The 25,411-nt window shown below is 35.3% G+C and overlaps 1 protein-coding gene across 1 annotated transcript in view; it reads left to right on the top strand.

The window, feature by feature from the left end:
• Nucleotides 1-9,828: 9,828 nt before the first annotated feature.
• Nucleotides 9,829-25,411, top strand: part of LOC140152705 (neurobeachin-like protein 1) — a 65,232-nt gene continuing 49,649 nt past the window's right edge. The window contains exons 1-5 of the mRNA XM_072175167.1: nt 9,829-10,006; nt 19,242-19,333; nt 21,502-21,663; nt 22,486-22,567; nt 24,088-24,203. Coding sequence (XP_072031268.1) covers nt 9,950-10,006; nt 19,242-19,333; nt 21,502-21,663; nt 22,486-22,567; nt 24,088-24,203 — 509 coding nt within the window. The 5' untranslated portion in view covers nt 9,829-9,949. The remainder of the gene's footprint in view (nt 10,007-19,241; nt 19,334-21,501; nt 21,664-22,485; nt 22,568-24,087; nt 24,204-25,411) is intronic.

Here is a 25,411-nt window from a genome sequence, read left to right on the forward strand (position 1 = left end):
TGGTCAAAAAAGAATCTTTTCATTTTATACCAACTTGTTTACTTGTTTATAACAATATTAATATTTGAACCGAGCTCTCGATCATGTTCTTCTTTTCTCCCCCCCCCCTTCTTCTTTTTATTTTTTCATTTATTTATTTATTTATTGCGTCATTTCAACAATATGTTCTCTAAACAAATATTTTCATTAAAAAAATTATTCATCTTTAAATATAGGGAAAAAACAAAAACACATTGAATATAAACTACGGTAAGTTTTTTAGTCTTTTTTTTTTGACCAAACCTTTTGCTACCTTGCCATGTTACTCAACTTTCTTCATCATTTTTTTTTCTTGAATGTTGCTCAGACTTGAAATATCAAAGCAGGCTAGCTTTGCCGTCATATGCAGGTAGAGGCGAGACTCAGGAGCAACGGGAGATAGCATCTCTGCGTGTGCTACAAGACAAAGAGAGAGCGACTCATCTCCCAGGCTCTATCACGCAGCAACATTGGTTGAATCGCGTACGAAACCTATGGCACACAACACAACACTGCAAGTATTGACATGTACCAAGCCGGTCCGACTATTAACAAATGTGGCAACACTTTGAGGTCTATCCATTTTTCCCAAAATTACTTGCGGTTTTAAAAAGAATACCGCCCTCTGTTGATGAGCAAAATCGATGCCGTGCGATGCCACCTTCTTGAACATGCATAGACTTGCCCAAGCCAGTGACAGTGCACTGACCTACATGCTAACCAATGTGATTCTGTCGTCGGAACAAGTCAGACAGAGGATTTTTTAATCGGCAAAAAAATTAATTTGCATATTCGTCCAGAAAATTAACAAAGACGAGTAACTTGGACAATTTTTACGGATATCATGTCCATTTTTGCACGACAAAAATGAGATGTGGTATACTGGAGGAAACGCATAGCTCTGGATATTTTTGTTTTTAATTGAAATGACACGATGGTGCTGAGCTACGGTCGTTGAAGCTCGTTCAGATGGTAGTCAGTATCTATCGTGTCTTTGTTCAACACATAACTCTCAGCTAAAGCTTGCTCAGACACGACAAGAGAAAAAACATCAACATCACCAAAGAGGCACTACCACTGTTGGAAATATATTGAAGAACAGTATTGAATGCAATAAACGTAACAGGCTTTTAAATTTTTCATTAAACTATAAAAGGATGGAATAAACCAGAAATTTTGGTTTTCAGTCCATTCTTTATTTTCCCTCTATGAAACTAATTAACAAAAAACAAGGGTAAGCCAGAAATAAATTATGCAAATGCGGCGGGCAGTCTATATTCCGGTCAGCTTCTATACTAAGTGCGCTACGGTCAGTGAGAATGAATTGCTTTTTCTAGTGCCCAAAAAGCTTTTTTAGGCAGTGACCAGTACTGACCACTGCTGCTTTACAATAACAAGAAAGTGGAGAAATCAGGTTAAACTCAGTAGCGATTGTCAATGAAACAACATATTTATGTCCTGACTTGGCACAAATAACTTTCCATGCCCATCGCAGGCCTAAATTACAAAAATTAATGTCGAACTAAAATATACTTTATTTGAAATATTATTATAAAGTTTTTCTTTATTAACTTCTTTGTATAGTTCTAGTTGATATGGAACAAGCTCTTGTTGTTACAGCATAATTTCGACACTTCAAATTTTTATTTAGCTTTTGGTGGTCATTCACTCCGATCCATACCATCATTGCGTTGCATCACTTTGAATGCTATCTTCAGTAGATAGTATTAAAATGTGCGGGGTGCATGAATACGCGATGATGATTACGGCAAGTTCTAAGTTACTTTTCCATGAACTATTCGATTCAAGTTTCTTGACAACATTTTTTTTGAGTAGGTCTATTACCGGTAGCAAAATCACGGACTATGACTTTGAGCAATTTTACAATTAATATTGTCACGTTATCTTCAGTAGACAGCAACAGAGTGGATGCGTCGTGAAGGTCAATCACTCAAGTTTGAAAGTGATACTTGATAAAATTATTATCAAGTTATCCTGAATTTTCATAATGCTATATTAATTAACGCTCCGGCATCATCTTGGCAAGTCACAGTTCTTATTTTAGTATAGGCCTACTAGGCCTATAGAACATTGTAAACTACACAGGTCGCGCGTTTCAAAGAATGAAACACAGTGGAATCATCTGTTTGAAGACTCTTTATACTGATGATGGACACCATTTTGTTTTTAAATCCATGAAAGCATAGGAGGCTGACGCGTATTAGGCCTATGATCTCATGAGAATCATAGGTCTGTATGGAGGAATTCACTTAAAATGTACTTTTAAAAAATTGGTCAGATCGGAGACTACGTGAGTTATTTCATAATGTCATGCCACAGTGTTTAATATTAATTTGGTTTAATCTATTTTAATAAGAGCATTGGGCCTACTGTATATTCATCGTTTAATATAAGAAGTTTTGCACGAGTACAAAAATAAACTAGTTTAATTACGAATTCCTCTGAGAAAACACATTCATTCGTCATCACACACACAAACATAAATTCAAGACTGTTTAAGATCGGCTATCTTTAGTAGACAGCATACTGTTTTATCGACTATCTTCAATCTTGGACTGCATTTTGATCTGCTATCTCCAGTAGACAGCGTGGTGTCTTATCGGCTACCTTTAGACTGCATGCATACGTTTGAAATCTGCTATCTTCAGTTTCAGCATTATTATTTATATCTGCTATCTTCAGAAGACAGATATCAAGTTTGAAATGTTCTATCTCAGTTAGAGCCTAAAACTATTTCACATTTGTAGTATTGTAGTTAGCATAGGCCTATAGTGCAATATTTTTTATCTGCTATCTTACGTTGACAGCTAGTATTTTGATATCTTAGATGTTTATATTTAACTTGAGATCTGCTCTCTTCAGTAGACAGCATAGTATTTTATGTATTTTATATCAGCTATCTTCAGAAGACAGCATTATAGGCCTACGCCTACTTGAAATCTGCTATAGCTTCAGCAGGCATGCACTATTTCATGTTTGCTAAATGAGCCTAGTTAGCATGCACTATTTCATGTCAGTAGCCTAGGTAACATGCACTATTTCATGTTTGCTGTCTTCAGTAGCCTAATTAGCATGCACTATTTCATGTTTGCTATCTTCAGTGGCCTAGTTAGCATGCACTATTTCATGTTTGCTATCTTCAATAGCCAAGTTACTATTTCATGTTTGCTACATCTTCAGTAGTTAACACATGTTTTATAGTGCTATAATATATCTTCAGTAGACATGATGTAGGTCTATACTTCAATAGCAACACTTTTTCATATAATTTGCTTTCTTCAGTAGACATCATAATAATTGATACCGTACATCATCATCATCAGACAGCAGGTCTACAGGTGCCAGCACTATTTAAAATCTGATATCTAGCAATAGACAGCATTATTATCTGTATATCTCCTATCTTCCGTCGTGACAGTGACCTAAAGTGAACTTATAATAATTGTGCAATAAGGACAGATACTCAACACTTAAACAAAATAAACCAGTTTTGCGTCTTTTATTTTGATGAAGACATATATGAGGGCGCTATGGCATTTACAGTCTTTGTCAGGTAGCTCTATCAAGAAACTGAAGCAAGTGCCATTATAATACCGCCATTGACAGAATGGCAGATCCTGGGTGGGTGAAGTATTTGTCCGCCCACCCCTTAATCCCTCCATGGCAAAGTCCACCAAAAGTTACATATTACATGTTCATACAAGATCTCAAAGATATTGTGATTTTTATGAACGGTCTAAAAATAACATTCTTCAGTCCACTTGACGCACCTTTAGGTCAAGCCTGTAAAATTAATAATGCAAAAACATAAGGAAGTAGAACAAATAAGTAAACACTTTGAAACACAATTACATTCAACAAGAAATGCATCATCATCACAGTTTGATTAATACTTCTTGTTGCTTGCTTCGTTCCAGTAGGCAGCACAGTCTTTACATTCTGCTATCTTCAGTAGACAGTATTATAATAACACTGCAAAAACGGTTTAGCGATTAAACCCTTTTCTAAACACAATTTTGCCCCCACTTTGTAAACATGTTTAAAAGCTAAACATCATGTGTCAAATTTCTCAACATTGGTCAGTGATGGGGTTTAATTTCTAAACATTTGACATCCGTTCTAAACATAACGTTTCTAAACACATTCTTGCCACCACTTTCTAAACACTGTGAAGCTATATATTGGTGTTTTCTTTAGTAAAATGTGTAATTAAATAGGCCATCGTGCTATATAAACACATCAAAAAAGTAAACACCCCTTAATGACTTTTATTCCAAAACGGTTTATCGTGTGCCAAATTTGAGACATTCATTCGAAGCTTGAATAAAAAAAAAAATAAAAAAAACCAGCAACAACAAAAAATATCAAAAATATTAAATTTTAATAATTTGCCATAAAATTTGTATTATATCGAGAATTTCAAAAAAATCTAAATTATTTGTTATCAGAATGACATTCCACGTATTCAAGTAAACAGCGATGTGACGAATGACATTTTTTTTTTATTGATTATCATATGTTTTATTCTCCTCCAAATTCACAAAAGAATAATCCACTGAGAGTCGATCGCATTTACTTCCATAGGATTTTACTGGAACTTTCAATTCTTGGGTTCATTTAATGTACACTCTCAGAAAAAAAGGTTCAGCTTTAGAACCTTTTTTTGTCCTGTATGCAGAACCCTAAGCAGTAATAAGGTTCTAAAAAGGACCTTAAAAAGTTCTATAAAGAACCTTAAAGATTTAAATAGGCCTGTGGACATTCTAATTCATTCATTCAGGGACTCATCACAAAGTTAAGAAAAGTAAAACGTAGTGTTAAGCCTTTTTGGTACTAACAAATCATTTCCTTGGATAAAGAACATTTTTTTCTGTTCTACTTAGAACCTTTGAGGGTTCTTTCTTTAAGATTCCTTAAAGGTTCTTCAAGCTTAAGGTTCTAGAAGTTCTTCAAGCTTAAGGTTCTACAAAGAACATTTTTCTTGGCTACTGAACTTTTTTGGTTCTACAAAGAACCCCATTGGGTTTCAATTGGGTTCTTTGTAGAAGGAGACCTTTTATTATGTTAGAAGAAGCAGGCTTTTCAATATTTAAACCATTCAAACTGACGATATACCAATTATTTTGATACAGCTTGTATAGACCGCATTATTTCTAATATACTATCTTCAGTAGACAGCAGTAGGTCTATTGTTTAGAATTATTTTGGTTCTGTGACTGATGACAAATTACTCTCAGGTTCTGTGTGCATGTAGACCCACAGATGAGGGCGCTATTGCGTTTAAAGTCATCGTCAGGAGCCCTATTAAACGCCTCTCATTTTTGAGCGTTAGTTTTAAGCTGTTTTAAATTTCTTCTCATCTTCTCTGGTTTTAATAACACCACATTTAGACATTATATCTATAATGACTATTTTCTGAACTTCACGCAGAACGCATGTGGAAAGCCTTTGGGTAGGCCTATATTTTGGCGTGTGGCGTTTTATGTGTGTGTGTATGTGAAGATAACATCGCGTCCCGATTAATCATATCTTTCTATTTCATAGTCAGGCATTCAAGTTTGTCCTTATTCACTTTAGTGTCATCACATAGCGCCGCGGCGGATCTCAATTTATAAATTTAGCATCATAGTATCGGTCAATTATTATAGCACCGCAGCTTTCTACTAAGTTAAGCCCTATACATTACATTGTTTGCTCAATATTTTAATATTTTAGTACCGTCACGCTAGCTGTGAATCTTTTCCTCTTCCTACAGTGGCGTCCATGGGTGGGAGGGGGGGGGGCAAAGTCGGAGGCAGAGATAAGTCTTGCCCCCCCCCCCCCCACCACCTGTGGGATGCTGCCGGATATGTAAGATTTTTAGCCCTTTTGTACTTTTTGCCCCCCCCCCTTAAAAGTTGGCTTTCCCCCTTTTCCCCACCATCTGAAAAAGTGCTAGCTACGCCATGTCTTCATGATAAGCCGGGTTCAACAATTTTATCTCTATACATTATAGCCTCATGTCCCGACTTTTTTTATTATTATCCAGCTTTAAACCATTTCTTTTTCTGAACGCGCGTAGTACAGAAAAGTCCAGGCCCGTAATCAGGGGGGGGGGGGACGCCGCCAATCCCCAAATGCCCCAAAAGTCCTCTTTTTTTGCCCAAAAGTCCCATTTGCGAGCGTAGCGAACGAAAAAAAAATAGATTTTTTTATGCCTTTTTGGTCAAAAAGGTCCAAATTTTGTGGAAAAAAGTCCACTCTTTCAAAATCCGCCCCTAGTCTATAAAGGTCCAAATTTTGAAAAAAAAAGGTCCACTTTTTCAAAATCAGCCCCCCCCCCAAAAAATATAAATCCTGGTTACGGGCTTGGGAAAGTCTTTGGGTGTATGATGTTTCATGGGGTTTTCGCTATCTATACCGAAATAATTATAGCATATTAATAGCATTTAGCGTCGCGTCCCGATTAATCATCAGTACATACAACATAAGTATCTTTTCCATTTTCTACTATACGTGTTCGAAAATTGTATCTCTGAATTTTATCCTCATCACGTTCTAGACCTATACTCTCTATTTTAGCATTTAGACTGTATACTATATTTACGCGTTAAGGTTGGTCTGAACCCTGGAATTATGGAAACCTTCGGGCCTCATAACTGCTAAAGTGTTGTTGTAAAGTATATAAAAGTATACATACATGTATTTAGAATGGCAAAGACTTGATAAGTTCATTTGTGATGTCAAATTTGGGCCAAAATGCTCATTTTTGGCCCACTTTTTTTTCGTGCAACGTAAAAGAAAGTGGGCCAATTTTGTTTTTTATTAATTTTTAAAAACTAGACAAAAATATCTAGGGACCGTTTTTTTATTTTTTGAATTTTGACCAACTTCACCAAAAATATTTGAAATTTGGGCGAAAATCGGGCTTTTTTTATTATATTTTTGAAAATTCAGCATTTTTTGACCATTTTTGGTGCAAATTTCAGATATTTTTGGTGAAGTTGGTCAAAATTCAAAAAAATAAAAAAACGGTCCCTAGATATTTTTGTCTAGTTTTTAAAAATTAATAAAAAAAAATGTGGCCCAAGAATTTTTTTTTTTACGTTGCACGAAAAAAAAAAGTGGGCCAAAAAAACCGTTTTTTGGGATTTTGGGCCAAATATGAGCATTTTGGCCCAAATTTGACCTCACAGATGAACTTATCAAGTCTTTGCCATTCTAAATATGTATACTTTTATATACTTTAGACCAACAATTTAGCAGTTATGAGGCCCGAAATTGTCCATAATTCCCGAGGGTTCAGACCAAGATTTTGGGGGTATAATTTGATTTTCTCTGTGTTTTGCTATACTAAGGGAACGTTCATAAATACCTCGGTGGGGGGGGGGGCGGGAAAATTTGGAGGGGGGGCAAAAAAGTTTTGACCTTCCAAAAAGGGGGGGTCAAAAAAGTTTTTGACATGGCAAAAGGGGGGGTCAAGAAAGTTTTGACACCCATAAAGGGGGGTCTAAAAAGTTAAATACAAATTTGTGCGCGCTACGCGCGCACATTGTCACAATAAAGCTCTTTTCATCCCGATCATAGGCGTAAATAGAGTAAAATACAAAATTTGTGCGCGTTACGCACGCAGTAAAGCATTTTTTTAAAGCTCCGGTATATATGTATGTAAAGCAACTGCAATTGTTTTTCGTCTGTGCCGCAAAATGTCATCCCCCCCACACCAAGAAAGCTGGATACACCCCTGATACATCCATGCAATAACTTTTGAGACCTTATTTGAAAGCAATTTATTTATATTTTATGATGTCCTGACAATTTGACACTGATAAATGATTAATTTATTGCGGATCTGTTTGCTTGAATTTGTAACACGGTTGAAACTTTGTAAGTTTAATCCACTGTACTAGTAAAATAAAGCATTACCTATAGTGGAAACAAGAGTGGAGTATTTTAAGTACTAGTATACCTTCATTATGTGTGTGTGTGTGGGGGGGTAAAAAGTTTGGGTGTTTACAAAGGGGGGGTCAAAAAGTTTTCAGTCCATAAAGAGGGGGGGGGTTCTAAAAGTTTAACATACAGACAGAGGGGGGGGGGGGGGTCAAAAAAGTTTTGACATACCAAAATCAAAATTTTCCAGCCCCCCCTACCAAAGTATTTATGAACGTTCCCTAATGGTACCATTTATTTGCGAGATAATTATATAGGCCTATAATACATTAGATCATTCAGTACATTTAGCATTAACGGTCAATATAGCCCTGCTGCGTCCAGAATCTTTTTCTATATAAATCACGTTTTACATTTTTTGCTCTATGTTTAGTTCCATCACGATCAAGTATGCGGATTTTTTTTCTATTTCTGCTAAATAAGTTACGGTCCAAAACTATTATAGTCTCGAGCCTTCATGTCTCTCTATTATAAGCCATTATAAGCCAGTTTTTCGGACCTAACAGTTAACACCTCTTTCCATTTTTGCCAAGTATTTTTTATTAGTTCCGCATTCTAAACGTTAGGATAGTCTTTGGGTATAGGCATAGTGTTTGATTTTTCATGTCTTTTGCTATCTACTGAAGATAGCATTTAGAAACAAATTCACACATTAGCAGATCGAGTGTTAGGAAAGTCATTTGGTATTTTTTGACGTTTCATGACGAGTGTTAGGAAAGTTATGTCTACGTTTCATGGAGTGCTTTTTCTACATATCTATTGCAGATACCATTTATTGGCGGGCTACTTTTTTGTCCTCTATTTGTAAACACGTGTCAAGCAAATCTAAACACCAATGTCAAACTTCAAAACATCAAGTGTTTAATATCTAAATACAAAGCATCAAATTCCTAAGCATGTGAGCATTTAAACATGTTTACCAATCGAGGACTAGATGGTGTCTACTGTCTCTCTAGACATTGTTTTTGTAGTGTAGGCCTATGCATCAGATTTGTGAACTTTTGTAAACATCTTATAGGCTAGAGTTGAAAGTTAAAAGTTAAGCAGCGGCGGCACCAGGACTTTTTGTTTTGGTGGTGGTGGTGGTGGGGGGGGGAGGCAAAGTGAATTTCGGGAAGGGGCAAAAAAATCAACAAATTTTCTACATTGCCGCAAAAATTTGATTTGATTTGTGTAATTTTGAAGTAGGCCTAAGTTGCCTTAAAAGTGGGGGAGGGCTGGGATAGAAAACTATGGAGGGGCAAAATCAACCAATTTTGCACAAAATTGCTGCAAAAAATTGAAAAAAAATTGTAATTTGGGGGTTTTGCCTTAAAAGTGTGTGTGGGGGTATACAAAATGAGATCATGAGTGAATTGAAATACGGGAAATATGAAAATAAAACACAAAACAACAACTTCAAGGAACATAAAATTAAAATAAAATAAAAAGGAAAAGTATAATAAACTTCAAAGTGGCTGACACTCGAAGTGTGACTGAATTTATTTATACATAGATGAACTTACTTTATAATCATTTTGCATGGCCTAATTAAATTTGCCCAATTAATATTGGTAATGGTATTGGTTTCAATGAGGTCATGGGGCGTGATCATTTTGCGATAACGAAAATTGACAGGTGGTCCCGTTTAGAAATAAGAAATGAGTTCAGTATTAAAAATATTAAATATTAAATTGGTAGGCGATATTTTATGAGTGTTACTATTGTATCTTTCATACACGTATTTCTACATTCAATCCCTTTTAAGAAGTGTAAAAATCAATCCATCTGTTTTAAAATTCATTTCGATTGAAAAACATTCCACAAGTTTAGGGAATTTTTAAAGGTGCTGACAATACTCTAGAAACGCTTAATAGCAAGATGGCGGCGATCATTCAGCCGAGATTTCCTGTTTAGAACATGAAGAATTTATCACTGATTTTCATGCCTTCGTTGAAGATGACATTTAAATTGTAAAGTGTGGCTGTTCTGATTGATCAAAATGGCTTCCGATGAGCAACTATTCCAACTTTGGGTGCTGTACACAAGCAAAGTACCGGTAAGCTTCTTAATTTGCAAAACTAAAACTGCTATCTTCCGTGGACCCGTGTAATTCAATGCACAGAACTGAGCCGTCGAACGTAGTGCAGTGCCTGAGTGGGTTTATTTACAATACTGTATTTAATATAATACTCATCAGTTTAACATTATTGTGTAGGCGGGCGAATGATTGATGCCATTTCTGTAGCAAGATGGCCATTCCAACGTCTTTAGTATCAATTGATTGGCAACCTCCAAAACCCATGAGATCATGAGGGCTTTAATTTGATAAATAAAATGATGCAGTTTGATGGCAAATTTGAATTCACCTTTCATACCTACCTTTCCTTTAATATCTTAGGTGGGGCAGATTTGTGTTACAAGCACCAATTTTGATCAGTTGTCCTCCTTTTCACTTAAAAATTGATGCATCTCTAAAACTATACATCCCACACCAACAAAACTATACATTTTTGGAAAGCTTATGTTCCAAGGAATCCAACTATGGGTTGTTTTACAATCAGGGTACATTTCGGCTGAGCACCATATTGTGCCCTCTTTCAAACATAAGATTTACTGAAAATTAAAAGTTGCCATGCCTAATTATTGGCCGCTATTAGTTCCACCTACCGCCACGAAGAAACTGTTTGAAATGCTTAGCAAATGATGAAAATGTACATTTCTGTATCATTTTGGGACAAAATAGCTGTCTCATTTGACCTTAGTGAACTTTGCAAATGAAATATCACTGCCAGTAATAACATGAAAACATATTTTGACAATTGAGAATGAGAAGTAATGTTTGAAACATGATTATTCAAAATTGAGAACCATGTAAGATTGCGACTGTTTTATTAATTGTGCCATTTCTTCAAATTTATGTTGAAAATTCCGTCAAAAAATGTCCTCTCCGAATTCAGGCTCGTAATCCATAGGGTCGCATGTCATAAGTTGGGTATGCAAAAAGGGTGGAGGGATTACACTTGTCTGAAAATTGTGATACAAATTTGATTGGCTTTCCGTAACCCCATATCCTACAGCAGTGGTTGATACCTCATTTTAAGCCTAATTTTATACTCTTTCAATCTACTGAAGCGTATAGTTATACATTATTCAGTAAAAAAATCACATCAGTTGAAATGAAAAATGCCAGGGGTGGAGGAGCAGGCGGATGTGGAGCAGGCGGATGCGGGATGTGCAATAGGGCCTATGTGAAAATTCACATGTCAGCATGTCATAACTACTGGTTATTTTTTCAAATCTAGTGAGGGTATGATGTATTGACAGCTTTGAATGTTGAATTTGTACAACTAAAACAATTACTGACTACTTAAGGTGGCACTACACCCCCTGATAAATTTTGTGACTAATTTTGCATTTTTCTCAAAAAGTAACTACAAAATTACCGTAAAGTGGGGTGACTTTGGACAGTGGGGTGACTTTGGACACGCATATTGGACAGGGTTACTCAATTTAAATCAATAATTTTTTTCTAAAAAATCATTGATTTAAATTTAAATAAATGATTTTTTGGAAAACAATTGTGATTTATATCAAGCAACCCTGTCCAATATGCGTGTCCAAAGTCACCCCACTGTCCAAAGTCACCCCACTTTACGGTACTACATTTTGTGTACACACTGGTAACAAAAGTTATGTATATTATTGGGGCAAGGAATCCAATATACTTCACCGAAATTTCAGTGATTCAAGATAAAGGGGTTCATTATATAAGTTAAAAAATGAGGTACATTCTAGCGGTACCTCTTTTATCATAAATAAAGTATACCGCTTGTCTAGAGTCACTGAAATTCCAGTGTAGTAACTTGATTCCTAATACTCCTATAATTTACATAACTTTTGTTACCAATGTGTTATTATTTTTTGAGAGAATGAGAGAAATGCAAAAATAGTCACAAATTCATCAAGGGGTGTAGTACCACCTTAACTGGTTATAATGTTCCATTTTTTTAAATTTTTAATGAAATCCTAGTTGAATTTCAGTATTTTTAGCAACATGCTAATGTACATTTCTCTTCTTGATATTCATTTCCTTAATAATAGAATAACTGTCTCGCTAATTACTTGTAAAAGGTCATTGACCTTCACAATGTAATTAACATACGTACAATTATTTTAAATAGTTCATTTGAAGCATTAATGTATTGAGACCATATCCTCCAAATCTGATGACATTCTTGCATAAAATAAAAATTTTACAGTCATTTTTGTAATTGAGGTCTGAAAAAAGAAAAACGCATTTGAAAATTGAGATTTACATAGACACCTGTGTATTAATTAATTAGTAATTAAGCATTATCTCACAAATTAAGCATGTGATAAGGTTAAAAATGGTGTTAATTATTAGATGTTGTCAATATATGGGCAATTCCAAGCGTTGCGGAATGATGCAAACTGCCTTCGTACGAATTTCTTTTTGATGCAGCAGCCAAATATGTATTAACAGCATAAGGTGAATAGCATAATGTTAAAGTATTTTTGATAAGTGAATGATTAAGGTAGGAGAAACTTTTCCAAACCACCCTAATTTCCTAATTTGCATACATGTATGCAAAGTTCGCGTTGCGGATGATGCGCACGGGAGCAGTCTTTTTTGCACTAAAACATTTTTAACAAACTCTGTGAGTTTAGTAATCTGAGATATTAAATTTGCCACTTAATGTAAAGCTTAGGATGTAAACTGACAATTGTCAGTATCGATTTAAAAAAAAAGGGCATCGTCTCTTTATGCCAAATTTGCCGACACTAGGTCACGTTGCGGAATGATGCAAGGAGCGTTGCGGAATGATGCTGTGTGTAAAATCCCATAGAAAATGAAAAGCAGTCCATGTTTGAAAATAAAAATAAATATATCAATAAATTTGAGTAAATTGTGTTTTATATACTTAGCTACTTATGTTAGCTGACAAATATCAATATTTATCCAAAAATATTTATCACCGATTTTTTTAAATCCGATAACTTGTGTTGCATGGTCACATTTTGAAACTAAAATTATGTCAACATTCTGCTAGTCTAAAATTCTTGGAAGTGAAATTTAGCACTGGATGTTAGCCATAGAATGTAACATAACAACTATCACCATCTATCAAGAAATAATCATCACTGTTTTTATTTTATCGTAAATTTAAAGAAAAAATCCTTGCAATCCATGAATCCTTATGGCGTTATGGAATGATGCAGGGGGTTTTATGGAGAAATGTCACTGACAATGGTTCAGGCAATGCTGAAACATCAATTACTGTAAAGATAGTTCTGTGCAATGCATTTCAGAAAGTTTTAACCCAAAATTGTGAATATTTTTTTCAAACGGGCACATTATGAATTATGCATCAGTCCGCAACATTGCGGAATTATGCAACTTTAATTGGTCGTTACAGCCGCAAATTAGACTTTTTGAAAATTATTTTTGTTTCATTGGATAGGGATGAATAAATTTGCTTTGCATTCTAGTTTCAATGAAAATCAACCTTATTTTAAAATTGCAGTGGTAATAAATGATACTTTTGCGTTGCTATGGAATGATGCTTTTAATCGTAAAATTGGTACTCAAACAATGCTGACGGCTACACGTTATAAAATTTGAAATTTTCTGGTGTTTATATTTTGAGCTAGTTATAAACTTTATATTCACATGCATAATTTGTTTCCAAAATTTTACAGTACAGAGCAGTTGCTGTGTTTTTAGTTTTGCTGCTTTTACCAGTCAAGAATATGCAAATTTATGCGAATTAGGATGTTTTTCTAACAATGGACACCATTTCCTCCTAAAAAGTATGTTTTCAGAAAATATAACTTTTTAGCTACAATATGAGACCAAAATCACATAATTGACTTGATTTTTAAATTTTGACAATTTGGGCGAGGTTGCTTGGAATTGACCATATACAACATATCCAAAAATACATTTTTGTCATTTTTGACCATGTAATGGAAATTGTACCCAACTTATGACATGCGACCATAGTTAAAATTGACCAAAGATTAAAATTATATTTTCTTGAAAAACACTAATACATATCCTACAAACATATAATAAACACTTAGCCCACTCGCACTTAGTTTCCATGTATCGCATGTTTGAAAGTTGGAAGTCATGGTTCCGTCAAAATGTGTCCTCTCCGAAAAATTGGGTATACAGAAACATGTACATAAAAACATGTTTCTGGCATAACTTAAAAATCTGAACACTTGACGCCTAAATTTTTTACAGATTTCCTATTTGACCCATCCACAATACAAAAACAAAGAAATTTATGAAAAACTAGACACTTCATTTTTCACCCCTAGTGAGACAAACAGTGTACCCTGATTGTAAAACAACCCCTATGTAAAATCAAGGTTGGTATACAGCAGGGTGCGTAAGAAAATACAAAGGGTGATATTATGAAAAAACCTTAATTTTAATATATTGCATTTGCTACTGATATTAAATGTCTCAAAAGAAATCTTATTTTGTTACAGGCCACACCATGAGCTTCAATAAAATGTATAGTTTTGCTATGTTATGATTGGTGATAAAAAAAAAAAAAAAGTAATTAAGTTCATGCACCAAATGTTTGTTATATTTTTGAAAATAATTTCTTAAAAGTGTATCCTACATTTATTTTAACTGCATATTTGGATTCCTGTGATAAGATGCTTTCCAAAAATGTATACTTTCCCTATCTCAGGGTGTATAATTCTCAAGATACAACAAGTTAAAGCTAAGATGCATATTGTGACTAAAAATTAAAATCTTGGCATTTGTGTGTAGTGAATAGGGAAAAATTGTAGTTCTTAAGGGGTACTACACCCCTGGCCAATTTTGTGCCTATTTTTGCATTTTTCTCAAAAATTATAGTGCATTGGTGGCAAGTAAGATTATAGGGGCAAGGACTACAAATACTGCACTGAAAATTCAGCAACTCAAGGCAAGTAGTTATTGATTTATTGATCAAATATTGGTTTTCCCTCATTTTTGACTGTAACTCCACAACTGTTGTCTGTGCTGAAATAACATTTTCAGTGCAGTATTTGTAGTCCTTGCCCCAATATTATAAATATCTTACTTGTCACCAATGCACTATAATTTTTGAGAAAAATGCAAAAATAGGCACACAATTGGGCAGGGGTGTAGTACCCCCTTAAGTGTAGTTACTGTCAGGGTTCGAATTCATTTAAAAATTTTGCGTAGCAGTTTTTGGCCGATTCATCATAATCGGTATACTTCCATATACTAAAGCACTATAAAAAGTGCTATACAAATGCAAAATTGGGTAGAAGTTACTTCAAAATGTGGAGCAAACTGCTATGCGATACAGCCAAATTCGAACCCTGGTTACTGTTCATTAAAACCCTATACAATTACATCAATGTAAAGCTTAGAATACTAGGAATATACACATACAGACAATTGGTCAATATACAGGGTGCCATAAAGGGTGGAAAAGTTAAATTTTGGTTCAAAAAGTATACAATTTTGTTCCTCTCTTATTTACTTACATAAACACCTGTTCTGCTAAAACCTTTTTAGATGTGCTAATAACATTGTTATGATGAGTTATGTTGCCTAACTGAGATACAGGGTGTTCAAAAGTCGTACATAATTTTTATAATTTTTATGGCATATTTGAATTCCTCATCAAATTTCCTTCTAAGAAATGATAACTTTTACAGAAGTAGGGTAACTTATTCAATAAATATGACATTCAGAACATTTCGGAGCATAAATGCATGCTTAGTACAGTAACGTATTTAAAGCCTAGAACCCATGCCACAGATTGCAGCACATTTACAACAAATTAAGGGGGTACTACACCCCTGCCCAATTTTGTGCCTATTTTTGCATTTTTCAAGTAAGAAATGTATATTATACTAGGGGCAAGGACTACAACTACTGCACTGGAAATATTATTTCAGCACAGACAACAGTTGTGGAGTTACAGTCAAAAATGAGGGAAAACCAATATTTGATCAATAAATCAATAACTACTTGCCTTGAGTTGCTGAATTTTCAGTGCAGTTGTTGTAGTGTTTGCCCCTATAATATGTATATCTTACCTGTCACCATAAAAATGCAAAAATAGGCACAAAATTGGCCAGGGGTGTAGTACCCCCTTAAACTAGCTTGGAGTAAAATTGTTCACATTGCCTACATGTACTAGACATAAATACCAAAACGATGGTACATAATCCATCCCAATACCTTGTTGGGTTACGAAGTTACAGTAAAAAATACATTCGAGAGGCACTAAAAATCAATATTCCCTATACTTTAACACATGCCTCAACCGTATTCACCTCAACCATATTCACCACCACCCCTGACATTACTTCGTTTGAATTGCAATAGCTCAAGAAGGAAATGTACATTTTGTAGTGTGAAGTTGTTACTTTCCAAAATGTTAGCTAGATAAATTAGCAACAAAATGAGATCGAAACTAGTTCAGTACCGGTACCCTCTTCATTCTTGAGATCTGGTATAGAACGTCCTGAAAAAAAATGTAAAATGTAACACCGCGGTCACCGCCACCTTTTCCTATACCCCAATTCATGACGCACAACCTAATACAAGCTAAAACCGTGGCAAAATTAACCGAGTGTATGGAAAATGCCATACTGCTGAGCAGTTTTGCCGTCTCTCTCCGCCCGGCACCCATCATGCCGCTCTCCACCTGGGTTGATGATACAACTCACGATCGGTTGCTCAAGAAGTCTAGCCAAGAATTTGCTCACCGATAGCTTCACATTCTAGGCTAGAGACCATTGTATTCAAAATCTAGTCTGATTCGCTGAAGCATGATATTTAGCCTCCTTCACAGCTGGTTTCTGTCGTTCATAACAAACCGTGAGCTGTGAAGCCCGAATGTTGGACAGACAGAATGGTGGAAATAGATGCACTACATGGTGTGCATGAGTCGAAGAAAAAGCATGAAAATGAAGATAGTGAAGGATTGAGAGTTACTATAATAGCACAAACTCTCTGATGCTCCATAATATACTCAGTCCAACTAGCCTGGCAGGCTTGAGTCGTTGTTTTACAGCAATGTACACTTCCAGGGCATTGCGATCAGAGGAACTGAACCAGTTCTAGGTTGCTATAGTTTTCAGCACGGTTCTTCAGCGGTCTGCCAATTTGGTGCAGTTTATGGTGTATATATATCAAGTGGAGTTGTGATTGGCTAATTGAATCATGGCACCTCATTTGCTGGCAGGGTTGTAGCTGCAGTGGGCGGTGGTTAGACTATGCCATAGTCAAATTTTATTAAAAATATGTTATTATTAGTCATGATGAACCCATTTCGTTGAACTCAAAATTATACTGATGTTTATTAAAATTAAAGTATTCAATAGTAAAATGGTCATAAAGAGTTAAAATATCAGATGATTGGTGACAATAAAAGTAATTGAATGCAACATTATCTTGCATAATTATAATGGCTCACTTTAATACTGAACAATTCTGATTTTGGAATCTACCAGTTTATTGATAGCGAACCCGAAAATCCGACTATGGACTTTGAATTTTAAGCAGAACTTTTCCCCGGGACTTTGCTCTCTAAAAACACACTGTCAAGCACACTTGTTTATCAGTCCATTAACCACAAGTACTAAGCATGGTATAGTACAAGACGTGCTAGATGTTTGATGAGAGATTAACTTTCGCGTCAACACAAATGCGCCGCAAATACCACAGATAGTTGTGTACGGTGTAGTTAATGGGAATGGCGCGGGCCCGGAAGATTTAAACCATAGCGAGATATGGGCGACCAATCACAAGGCAGATCCATTTAAAGATGCATTACATCATGGCCAATTTTAGTTAGACTCTCCATAGAGTCCCGTGTTAAAAATCTTAACCGCAAGGCAAAGTCAGTAGTCCACTTGGGAAGCTAACAAACAGAGGGAGTGCGGTGACTGAAAAGATCAGATACAGATGTGAAAATCTATCAGTTGCACACAAATCAATATAAATCAGAGTTTTATGCTTAAATGTAATAGCCAGAGTATGCAAAATGGGCAAGTGGACTACGGAGAAGTCTAGGCGGTGGTGGGCGGCTTAATTGCGTTGGACATACAACATGCGTGCAGCAGAGTTGAACCGTGTCACGTGATGCGGATCGCATGCGTAATCACAATATTTCGCATTCATGCATTTCTGACTCATTATTTCCTGCCAATTTACTAAGCTGTCTTGAGCCATGTGACATTTTAGAGTGAAAAGAGTGAAATAAATCAAGCAAAAATACGAGTAAATAATTAGTAAGTTGTATTTTATCAGTTTCAAGTGAAAGAATACATCTTAGTGTTGATAAATATCAAGAAATCTCAAATTCGGGCGTGGACGAATGTGTCTCCCCTAATTCTGGCCTTAAGGGGACTCGATCTTTTGTGCGTAATTATAGAGGGCCAGGGGATTCACTCTATCATTTAAAAAATTATTTGAAGAAGTTAAAGAGCCCTAAGAATAAAAAACTGTAGTGTAATTCACGCCAGACACAATTTCTTTATATGATAAAATTAATTTTGTAATCGATCAAAAAACAAACGTTTTATATCAATTTTAAATTTAGTCTGAATCGGTAAAATATGGTACCTCTCGCCCTTTTTTAGGTCAAGGCTGTTTTTACCATTATGCAGCGAACCATTGTTGAAGCTATTTCACATACATGTACAAAACATTCTAGAGAAAGAATGAGGCCATATATTGTTGAAATATCTTTTGTTGATTTTGAATGATAATGTCATGAAGTCGTAAATTTTAAGGTCAAATTCCTAAAACCAAAAAAAAACATTGCGATGCAGATATTTCGCGACTTACGCAATTTCATCATCACATCAGTGCCTTTATTATATATTTGTTTGAAACCTTTCCCAAACGTTTGTGCTCTTTATGCATAAAAGCGGCTAATCTATCTTTACAAAAGCGCGTCTTTTTTAGTAAACAAAAGGCTAAAGATGGCATTATGAGATTTATCATTTATCATTACACTCCTCCACTCAACTGCCACCATGGCCGAAGCGGTAAAGCGCTAGACGCGTAATCAAAGGAAGTTCGAATCGCTGGTTCGAATCCCAACGAAAATTCATGATCGCATTCGAAATGAGTCACTTGTCGGTAAATCATGTATCGTATCCTTAAGCAAGGAAGAAGTTATGGGGATTTCCCATAATCTCTGCTGGGGGTAACTTCTGTTCCTCTAACTCATCTATTTTTTAATGCACAGTTTACCTGTTGTTGCATTCTGCAGGGTGATGTTGAATACTTTCAGCAATATTTGGATCGCTTACTAAGCCAGTACAGCAACACAGTGGATATGGATTTCATTCATTTGGAAGAAGGGTATGTAGCATTTGTATAATATTGGGAAAGGGGTTAAATGTTTTATTCCTGGGGTTGTATTTATGCCAAAAAAAGTTTGTCTCAGACGCAAGGGCTTAGGAAGCCAGCTGTGTAGGGAGTTTTTACACACCCAAATTTGTAAATACACACCGGGGCACTCATATACGTAAAAAGGGGTCTTTCTTTCTGGGTGGTTCCGTGTTTAGGGGTCTAAAACACAGTTTTTCAACAAAAAGGGGGGTTTTTTGTGTAACCAGCAAAACGTGTTAAGGGGGTAAATTTTCGGAAATTCTAGGAAATAAGTAGTACCAGATTTGAACACTTGTCGATCCCCTTGCAAATTTTCCCATCTTACCAATCGTTATGATAATACAGCGCCCCATCCTGGCCCTCCATGTATGCTATACCCAATACAGTGTATTGATGACCGTCCCCCATACTAGCTATATAGCGTTCATTTCTGCATGAAACAAGATGAATTTTCCACCCATTGCCTCCACCACATGCTCGATCTTTCTCGATCGTTTTTACTCGGTCGACGAAGTAAGAACGAGCAGCATGTTTGGTTATTTCCTGTGGATATTTGTGTTATTGACTGATAACATTATCCAACTCAAAAAGGTAGATTTCTTTGCGAAAAGTTATACATGTATGCAGCACTGGAACGAAATTGTACATGTGTACAAGCATGTCGAGGGTGCTTAATTTGGAAGTTCATAGTTTGATATATTGCTTTCTGTTTGAAATAAATTCTTACCTGATGAATTTTAAAAGAATGTGTACATTGTAATTCCTTTTTTAGCCATTTTGACCCTCTCCATTAAAGTGTATTATTGATATTAATAAAAAACCTGCTAAGGGGTCCAATTTTGACCAGAACCTGTTTAGGGGGTACTTTTTTTGGGGGGAAAGCGCGCTAAAAACCTGTTAAGGGGGTGATTTTGAAAAACAGGGTAGAACCTGTTTAGGGTTTGTTTTTAAAACCGTTGTTCATGCATGTGTACACCAATATAGCTGAGTGCCCCCCGGATACACACCCAGTTTTTGCCTACATGGCCTATACTTTGTACACAAATCATTAATTTACACACCCAGTTTTCTGAATTTACACATCCAAACCTTCAAATCTTGTCTAAGACTCTGCTCAGACCCATTTGGTAAAAAAGCTAAAAGCTAAGTGCCATGCTTTTTTTTAAATAAAATGAGTTAAGTTGTGAAATATATTTTTACAGTCAAGGCACAATGTTTATGTACTTTGTGCTATTTAAAAACAGAAACATTTACCGTATTTATTCCAGCCCCTATAAGCGCCCACCCAGCGACTTTTCAACAAGCAAAATGTGAAACTACTAACCGCCCATCCAATGTTGTCAAAATACTTCCATTAACTTACCTGCAAATACCTTTAAAAGGCCAAATTTGGGGTGATTCTACCTTCAAAATCAAATTTTATTTGCCGGTGGTTGCCATAAGCAGGCACAATATGGGCACCATTTTTTTAAACTAAATACTATCAGACGGTGATTGATGACTAAAACAATGTAAAAAAATAAGTTGTCCACCCAAAATGACTTTGTTAAGCGCCCTGGGCGGTTATTGAAATGAATATTGTACGGTACATGTACATGTACATTGTACAACTGCAAAAAGAGACAAAATTGGATTGCGATACGATACTGAAAATATCAAAACGTGCCTTCGCTTCGCTATCAAAAAAACTTGTCACCCAGTTGTGATAGCAATTAAAAAGACTACAATTACTGCGAAGAGCTGTACGATGTATTTGATGAAACAAAAATTCCTTTTAAAAGGTCAATGTATGGCGAGTCAGTGAGCCGGGTGGTGGCAAAAAAACCCCTGAATTTTACGGCCTTCATCAGGCTAATTGGAGTTCACATAGCAATGTGCGTGGGTGTCTTTTTTTGCCTTATCAGGAGCAAAGGTTGACAACATACCAGTTTTGAGAAATAATTGTATTTCCAGTTAGATTGGGGAGGTTGGGAAAAGCCAGGGATTATTTTGAATAGATAGAATCCGTCATCGTCTCCCATCTGGGCATGTATTTTGTTCTACTTGTTATTGACAACTGAAAAGAGATCATTCATTCCAAAAGCTACAAACAAAAGAAAATGCAGCTTAATTTCATCCTTTTATATCACCTATCATAGAATGCAACCTGAAGGTCCACGTATGTCCAAGTTGCCAGACACCATCCTACAAGCCATTTCTCGTCAGTTAGCAGCCTGTGCAGACAAACCTGCTGAGGACCTTACATTTGATACTCTGCAGCTAGCACAACAGATGATAACAACTTTGATAGTTCTATGCAGGTAAGTACATATCACTAATCATATAACACAAAATATTTCAGTCATTTGATTGGATATTACATCACTTGACATGAAATATTTATACTTTCCCCCCGCTATTTCACAGCAGGGAAAAAAGTTCTCATAAAAAAGTACTATTCACAGAAAATGATGTCATAGCCAATCAATAGTGCTATTTTCTAAATGTCAAATCGCATGTTTTTTCTGCTTCCTAAAACTTGAAAATTTGTTAGAGCGCCCTCGCTTCTAGGGAATTCTGACCATTGAATTTATGTTGTAGAAAAACTATGTAAACATCCAATATGGGCGACTGCCGTGGTACTGTACATGGAATATAACAGCAAAATTATGTCCTCTAATTGACCCTAAAGGCAAGTAATTATGGAATTCTGTAAAACGATAGGGTTTGTTTAGGCCTTTTGCTGAATTTACATTCAAAATAGCTAATATTTTAGGTAAAATTGCATTTTCTGTGTTTTTAGTTTTCCATTCTTAATTCCGTTGCCACTTTATCGTAAATGGGTTATTCTGAGATACAGTTTTGTTTCTGATATTCAAACTGATAAAGCAATAAACGTGGAATCATATTGGTTGGATTATAGGCCTCCATGTGGGAAGAAAACACCATCATGAAAACATGGTACCTACAAATTAAAGGAAAATGATAAATATCACAAAGTGTACTCTGCAAAGTTGTATGCATGCCACAGAGGCTACATTTCTAGTTTTCATGTATAGCAAATATTGTAGACTACTCCACCTCTTATTTGACCTTGTTTCTATATACAAAACTTAATAATATGCATGTTTTTCCTTTTGCAGGCATCATGATAATCTTGCATTGGTTGCATCATGTGAATATTTCAGACTCATTGTACCATTAGCTGGCACTGTGCTAAGAAAGGTAAATTACAATGCCATTCAAAAAGAAATCATTCTTTATCTTAATAAATTACTTTCACTCAGCTTTTTGAGTTTGTAAAACCAGCATAGAGTATGCTTCCTAGTTGTATGTTTTCCTTGCTCAATCAATTTCTATAATGAATATTTGACATGAAGTCTACCTGCAGTTGACCCATAACAATTTATGTTTGGATGTCTGTTTGTGTGTGGAAGGGGAGAGAGGTGCATTTATAAATACACGCTCAATCTGGGACATAAACATGAGAAAATGCTGTGTAAATGAGGTCTTAGGCCTAAAAAGATTGATTGATTGGCGTAACCCGACCTACCCTAAAAATAGGCCCGACCCAACTTTATTTTTCTTTTCTTTTTTGGTAAAAAATAACACAATTTCAACAAAAAAAAAAAATTAAAATAAATAAATTATAAAAAAAGAAGAAAAAAGCTCCAAAGCCTTTATCAAAGCCTTTATCAAATTTACTACTTAAAAAGTTTAAAAAAAAAAAAATCCCGACCTACCTACCCAATTTTTTTTATGTTACGCCAATCAATCAATTTTTTAGACCTTATTGCTAATACCCTGTGGAGCCAAGGGTGGGATTAGGAACAACCATATGGAGATTATTTTCCAGCAATGCTCCATAAGGAAAAATGCACCACAGGGCATTAGAAATTGCTGTAAATTGATTGCCCCAATAAAGTAAAGGTCTCCAGGAGGACCTTGTGGAGTTGTAGGTGTTTTTAATGTGGGTGGTCCCATTGGGTATACCCAGTTATAGGTCCAGGTACAACCTTATGGAGATCATTTTGCTCCACAAGTGTCTGATTTTCATAAGATGTTAAGTTCGCATAGGGGTGTGTGTGGCTGGGGTGGGGTGGACCTGTGTCATAGACAAGATATTTCATTTTCATGGTTTCCAAAATTTGCCATGATAGTCCACATATATCTTAATTTTAAAATCCAAGAACAGTGATTATCATTGTAGTAGATTATTCACTTCATATGTGACATGATCTGATCACTCACACCAAAATCAAAAAATTTGACAATTCAGTTATTACCACTAACTTGTTTTGGTCAAAATGTACATAAGCTTATTGATGATGAAATCCCTAAGGTCCCTGGTATACTTGTACTTGGTTGCAAAGTTATGATCATGTCCATTTTCTTATGGGTTTTTTTTGTTGTTGTTTTATGCTCCTTATTTTGGCATATATCTCAATTTCAATATAACAGACTTTGGTCTGTTTGAATCAGACCGTGTTACATATAGTAGTAGTAGAATATTAATTCCTCCTATTGAAGCAAGCTTTGTAAAGTATGGTATTTAAAAATTGGAAACATAGGCTATGTTGTGTATGCATTAGCATGATGAACTTAGACCTGTCATCCAACCAGTCAGTGAGTCAGCCTGATGATGCGCTTTGGATGAGACGTGATACTGTCGCTATCAAAAATAGTACATCCAGATGAACAGATTTAATATTCATTTTATTACTGTTATCCAACCATTATTATAGATCCCATCAGCAGAGGGAGAAGAAAAAGAAGCTTGCTATTCACTCTTGACATATGTATTACATCTATGTGAAACTATGTATGATCCATATCATATATGGAGAAGACAGCTAGGAAAGTAAGTAGATCAACAACAAAATATCCTGCAAGTAGTCAGTACCTTAGTTAAAAGCCATGTTAAAAAAGTATGTTTTGCAGGTGACAGTATGTAACCTGCTATGAATTGAAGGTGGTGGAGTGCTGCTGTCAGCACATATGACCCAATCAAGCAAATACTGGACAATTGACCTCCTAGAAGCACAATTGGGCTGCTAAACTGACATTCTGGCAACACTCTTGTAGTATTTTGCACTTTGTGTAGGTAACCTGATTAACTTGTAAATTATGTGTGCATATCTTCTTATATCAGTATCTCTGACAACATATTCATGCTGTCACGTTGATATCAAAATTGTTCTAAGTAAGAATCTTTGATCATGGGGAAAATTAACCATTTTGTTTAACACTTGATGTTTTGAAGTACTAATTTCACATCACTTGCAGGTCTATCACTCCATTTTATCAAAGCTAATTAACGTAACTAATACAATGGACTTTAAAATCTGTAATAAAATTATGAGTATAAAAGCCCTTATGCTGTGCCACCATGTTTATATTCATTTTACAAATAAAATAATAATTATATTACATGTAAGAAAAAAATTACAAAAGTTCAAAGTCAGAATATGTTATATATGTTTTTGGATGTCCATTTTGTTGAAAGAGGTCAATTGAACTAAGTAAAACAATTTTTGTCATTTTCATTTAAATATATATAGATAAATGATCTGGATTTAAAAAGAAATTAATGGTTTGGGAAACGTAAATAAAAATAACTGAATAAAATGTACTAATTTAGATTTTTCAATCCATGTCAAACATAAGCAAGTCCAGAAAGGTATAATGCATTGAAAGTTTGATGACTAGTTCCAATAAAGAACTTGGGAAATGGTAAAGTGCCATAAAACTAAAATTAAAAAGTCTACAAAAACAAAATCTGCAAAAGGTATGAATTACAAACCAGGATATTTTGTGTTTGTTGAAGTCCAGGAAGTTGTTCAAATGTACAATTCAACTAAAATTAACATATCAACTGCAAATCCTATAAGTATTAAATTCACTCTCTTCATTTCATTCTCTGCTTCAACATGTTAAAACATGTTTGATTTCTTTAAGTTTATTTTGATGTTAGTTCCTTTCAAAAATAAATCAACGTATTATATAGAGTCCTTTGGCATCAGATGTAAAGCAAATGTCACTGTCATCTTGCTACTTCATAATGCGCTA

The sequence above is a fragment of the Amphiura filiformis genome, chromosome 5, assembly GCF_039555335.1.
Source record: "Amphiura filiformis chromosome 5, Afil_fr2py, whole genome shotgun sequence".
In the NCBI taxonomy this organism is placed as follows: Eukaryota; Metazoa; Echinodermata; class Ophiuroidea; order Amphilepidida; family Amphiuridae; genus Amphiura; species Amphiura filiformis.